Below are 6,050 nucleotides of genomic sequence, written 5' to 3' on the forward strand. Positions count from 1 at the left end.
AGAAAAGTGACCAGTGACCTTCCTTTAGTTTTTGTGGAAACTTGTACGCAGAACAGGTTCCTTGTTTTGATTTATATACGAGTTTAGTCAAAAGAATATACATATATTCACGAGCTTCTAAATCAGAAATAACATATATTTATATATTTCATAATATAAGAACTACAAAATATAGTTGATATTTTTATACATTTTTATCATATCTTTTACAACCGTAAAAAGTTACTTTAAAAAAAAAAAAACACAATACTATGAATACAGAGTACCCAATGTCTATAACTTCAATGTCTTTATAAAGTTCAGGAGTCTCCGATGTTTTTTATTAACGGCCAGAGCATAGCCATTCGGGGCAACATAATGGTAAAAGGCGTCCCGATACGCCTGTGAACACAGACGGTGCTGGGTAGCGCAAGCCCGCCATGTAATTTCAGTTTAAAAAAAACCCATGAGGTCCAACTGTATAAGCCAAAGTTCAAACTCTCAACTTCATGAGTAAAACATAGATGTCTCATTATTCCATCTGTGGGTACAAGACCAGATTTTTAACTGAATTTGTCCAGCTTTTTGTAGGACCAAAATTTTAACCAGCATGGCAATTGTAATCAGAATTAATCTTTAGTAAATGGAACAAGTCTCTAATACCTGTTCAATGATAGTAGCTACAGGGCCAGTTTAGGACGATGAGGGTGGGTTTTTTCAAGCTAGACTATTTTAAGCTAAAATGTATGTACCTGGACTCGAGCCAGATTTATTAGGACTAATTATAAGTTTTACTTGTTTTGTTCATCTCTACTATTGAAAATGCTACTAAACTCCAGAAAGCTACTCTTAATGAAAAAAGAAGTTAAAAAAACATAGTCAAACAGTGCGAAATGAACATTTGAACGTGTTAAATTGTTAAATTAAATACTAACACCAAGTGAGAACAGATCCCAAAATGGAAGGGAACCTTACAAATTGAATTAACTAAAATAGTAGGAGTAATTAAAAAAGATAACTCACATACATGGTGATATAGCTCTTATTCTTTGCTTTAACTGACAAAAATCTTGTCTATGTTTTCCAAGAATAGCATACCACGTTCTCCTTTCATCAATGATTGGTGTCATATTTCTCAACAAATAACGGTGTCTATTAATAGTTACTACTTACTATCATGTTATATTCACGATAAAGTGCATACAACGTTCTGCTTTGATCATCACACTTACACTTCAATTGAGATCGATGTCATATTTCAACAAACATGGGAGTCTATTAATATATACTATCATGGTATATCCACAATAACAAAGATCGATGTCATATTTTAAATATAAGTACCGGTGTCTATTAATAGCTAGTTATTATCAGGTTATATTCACAATAAAGTTACATATCACGTTCTCCTTTGATCATCATATATACTTATGACATTAAACATAATACGTATCACATCACTTGAAGTAGGGACCATCATTAACAAGCTAAGGGAAGAGCGCTTGAGATGGTTTGGTCATATTAGGAGAAGGTATGAAACTGCACCACTAAGGAGCGCGGAGTCCATTCACGTGGACGGCATACGAAGAAGGGACGACCAAAGATGAGGTGGGAAGATCGATTAGCGCAGGATCTAATTGAACTTGGCCTGTCGGAGGACATGACGTCGGATAGGACGGCATGGAGAACTAGGATTAGAGTAGAATAGTAGGTTAGGGTAAGACTTTTGGGTGACCTAGATAGTCTTCTTTTCCCATATTGCCTTGCCAAAGGAGGTTTGTGAGGGTTTGGCCTAGAGAAGTGGCTTAGCTACGCTACAAAAGACTTTGACGTGATAGGAAGAGTGGTAGGTAGATGGAGGTGGAAGTACGGAATTCCGAATGCGTTTGAGGAGCTTCCAGGTAGAGGTAGTGGAATGTAAGGGTAAGACATTTGAGTTTTAGATTAAGTAGACTTTTTATTTAGACGTTGGTTCTCTGTGACCTTTCGTAGGGGTTTTTGGCCTAGAGTCTCGAGAGGCCTAAACCGAGGGGGGAGGTTACTCTTGTGTTTGTTTCCCCGAAGATGGCTGTCGGAGGACATGACCAATGAGAGTTTATCTAGAGGACTAGGGGTTTAGGACTAGTTTATTGGTTTAAAAGAGCAGGTGAGAGGATTATAATTAGGATAGCTAGGTGGCCTAAAGTCCTTTTTTCCATAGGTTGTTTAGAAGTACTTAGTTACTGCCTTGGTTCAATCGGGATCTTTTCAGGTTTTGTCATTTCTTATTTATTTGTATGTTTGTCTTGCTGTTTCCCACTACTTGTTCGAGTTACGTATTAGTTTGCTACTTTTATTTTGTTTAATATGCCCAATATGGTTGCTTTCGTATTTGTATTTGTATTTGTATTGTCAAACATGTTTCTAAGATATCGGTAGGACGCATGAGTGATAAACGTTCGACCCGCATAGTAGCCGGACCCAGCAGATAGGTATTTCTTCTTTTCAGATTCTCGGCAGACAGGTATGATTTTCTAAACATTTCTCATTTTCCGTCTTGCACTCCTTTGTGGCCGGAGGTCCCTATGGAAGCAGTCTTTCTACCTTTGTGTAGAGGTAAGACTGTCTACAGCTTACCTCCCCATACCCCGCACAGGGATTGGATCCTGTTGTTGTACATTAAACATAATACGTACATACATTATTCATCTCAATATAACAATAGTGAACGTCAAATGAAATTCAAATAACTTTTCATCTAAAAAGATATTGTCAAAGACAAACAAACATAGATATGACAATGACTAACCAATAAACCGTCCATACCTCTACTGTCGAGTGGTTAGCCAAAAGGCCAAAATGTATTATTTTTGTTTGTTACGAAAGAAGTTGACATATATATTAACGAGTATCTGACTGTATATTTGTGTAATAACTATATATACCAATAGCTACTCCATTCATGTTTTAATCCTTCACTTGTTAAACTATAATTTATTACCATTTAGACCTTCAATAAGAACTTTGTTACGTAATTTATCTATATTAAGAATTTTCAATATATAAAAACTTAAGATCTGTTTTACTTTTTGGTTATAAGAACTTAAGAGGATAGTCTCTGTAGCCACAAGGACATGGTTGATAGAATGCGTTTTTTTATATTATTTTTATTTTTTTAAAAACGGCATGTTAGTTGGATAGTACCCGAGTAGTAACATTCAAGCAGGTAATAGGTAATATCGCATCTGAAGAGGTAAATGTCCGAAACCATAGGAATTGAGATTCGATCTATAGTCTCCAAGCCAACATCCCTCCCACATAACCTCCAAAAGACCCATGGTGGCCACTTGATTTAAGACCAAATGATTATAAGATACGGTTATTAATCAATCATCTCTTTGTAACCATGATGATCAGGACCAGTCGCCTAGACTCCAAGCCATCCATTTTGTGTTGCTTACCCAGGCCATGACGTGTAAAATAGATAAGTGATTTGGGGGAAAAATGAAATTCCGTAACATGTATATTTCATGCCCATACCCGACTCGAGTCCATTGACAAATGATAAAACCTTGCAACTTCTCCATCAAGAGTTTCTAATGAAAAAACCAAAACCTTTAAACAAAACTATAATATACAAAATGTGTAACAGAATCCTATGAGTGCGCTACTAGCCTAAACATTATGTAAACTTCACAAATATACAGATCACCATCAAATGAACTTCCAAAATATATGGCAACTCTATGGCTTTAGTTCATAAAATGGGAAATTGAAAATTATTGGTCACATGGTTGAATCAATTTTGAAGAATAATGAAGATAAGAGCTGAAGGTCACCTCCAAACCGTCTCATTTGCATCCGTGAAAATGGCATTGTGATGTTCTATTAAGCACTGTAGCACCTCTATAGCACTGAAATCGATTGGCACACCATCATCCAAAGGGATTGCCGAGGATGCATCCATATCTTCGTTCTCATCTACATTTCAAACAACAAGCAACAACAATAAGAAAGTTTCAATCGAAGACTATTTTAGGGTTACATCATGGAAGAACATATTCATATCAAGCATCACTTTTGTCCAGAAGTAGGTTCCATGACTTTAGAGATTAAAACAGGTCATTCATAAAGAATTTTTTGTGTACTTTATTTTCAAACATGATTTATCATGAAAATTAATGAGAAACATCAGTCAAACATTGCCTCCATTGAAAAAGCAACGTATAATCATAAATGAAAGCTACGTAGAATGTACATATTGTTTCGTAAAATGATTTTTCCACAACAGCTATAGCATATTTTCACATAATATCCCAGATTCCAAACCACACTTCCATGTCAACTATGTACACTTCTAGAATGTATATGCATATGCAATCTATACGTATACTGAACATAGTTGTTTTATCTTAATAAAAGAGCAGAAATAATGTCAGTCCTTGACAGTCTTAACGGGCGGGCGGGCAGGGTAACATATGTAGTCTGGGTTGATCTGCTCACTCTTTGTTCATTTTTAAAACTTTTAATCCATGACCTATCATTAGAAAAACAGTAATAACACAACAATAATTACATTTGGGTGGCTTTCGACCTATTCAACTTATACCCCTTTAAGCTAAACCTTTCATATTGGCTGAAATTCGCACATCCAATCAAAAATTAAAAGTCATACGGACTCTTTTTGAGAAGGCAACACTTCACATATATCAAGACTTTAATCAGAGAATGTATTCAAACAGATATATTCAAATGCAATTGAAGACATACCAGCAAGCATGTCCCATTCGTTGTAGTTCTGTGAAGGATCAGTATTTGTATTTGATTGAGTTCTTGATGACTGGTTCCAGAACTGCTTATAAGTTTCTGGTCTCTGTCCCTTCTGCCACATAATGATAGGGGCCATCTCCATAGCAAGGCTTCCAGCATCCATCTGCAGTAACCAAGCCACCATAGAGGACATCAATCTAATAAGCACATGCTGGAATTGTAGTTAATGCACAATAAATCTCAAAAAGTATTCAACTATCATGTAAAGATGGGGAAATTGGGGGCCTGAAAGGGTCGAGTAAAGAGTAAAAATGAATTCGAGTCAAAACAGATACATGTCATCATTTAGCGTGGGATGGTTTTTTTTTTTTTTTTTTTGGGAAGGGGGGGGGGGGGGGGGGGGGATGAGGACTGGGAAGTTACTAAATTTAGAACAGTTGCTTGAACTAATAACTATGTATGCTCTGAAAAACATCCCCTACTAGAACTTTTACCTACAGTTGGTGGGTCCAGTCTACGTTTACGAACACTAACCCTCAAATTTTCCCTAATTTTAGCTAGCAACATACATTTTCACTGCAACAAACTTCAACTTGAAAACTAATATGACATGTGTACCAGAATCTATTGACTTTCAAAACTTTGTAAAACTAGTTTCCTCTTAGCTAGCAACAAAAAGCGCTACAAATGAGGAATTAGATTCAACCTCTTTGAGCCTTTTACAACTAATCCTATCTGTAAAGGTTAATGGTACCATAGGGAACCAACTTTGGTCCAATATCTATTTTAGGTAACCAACGTCTTTTTGCCTTAAAAAAACCAATAAAATTTTTAAAAGGTATGCATACAAGGTAATATACTAATATGTACAAGTTGGCAGTTCAAAATGATCGTCTGGCAGCTGATGTGGAAGTGACTTCGACCAAGTCGACTTTTTATGACATGGTGTTGATATGGCACATGGAACCAGTCCACTTAATAGATTACATTAAATCATAACCAAGAGGTTGTGGAATCGAGTCCTTTCGGGACAAATGTGTAAACAGTAAATATGTTGTGTGGTATATTTTGCAAATATCTGTTTTCAAAAAAAATTATCAAATCTGAAAACTTTGATGGTTCTCCATGACCTAACAATAGTTGATTCCCTAAATAAATTCTGATCCAGCAGACAAACCTGGTTAGTGGTTACATGTTTATGCGATTATTCCTTTTGAAAGGGTACACTGATTTCACATTATAATTATTTATATTTGTTGAGAGACAGAGAAAGAGTGCCTTGTTGAGAAGCGACTTCTGGCTAACACGAAGCAATAATGCAG

The 6,050-nt window shown here is 35.9% G+C and overlaps 1 protein-coding gene across 1 annotated transcript in view; it reads right to left on the reverse strand.

Moving 5' to 3' along the window:
• Nucleotides 1–3,558: 3,558 nt before the first annotated feature.
• LOC122588703 (uncharacterized Rho GTPase-activating protein At5g61530) overlaps nucleotides 3,559–6,050 on the reverse strand; it is a 3,092-nt gene continuing 600 nt past the window's right edge. The window contains exons 2-4 of the mRNA XM_043760876.1: nucleotides 6,007–6,045; nucleotides 4,729–4,891; nucleotides 3,559–3,939 (exon numbers count right to left, since the gene is read on the reverse strand). Of these exons, the coding sequence (XP_043616811.1) occupies nucleotides 3,794–3,939; nucleotides 4,729–4,891; nucleotides 6,007–6,045 (348 nt within the window). The 3' untranslated portion in view covers nucleotides 3,559–3,793. The remainder of the gene's footprint in view (nucleotides 3,940–4,728; nucleotides 4,892–6,006; nucleotides 6,046–6,050) is intronic.

The sequence above is a fragment of the Erigeron canadensis genome, chromosome 1 (genome assembly GCF_010389155.1).
Source record: "Erigeron canadensis isolate Cc75 chromosome 1, C_canadensis_v1, whole genome shotgun sequence".
Taxonomy (NCBI): Eukaryota; Viridiplantae; Streptophyta; class Magnoliopsida; order Asterales; family Asteraceae; genus Erigeron; species Erigeron canadensis.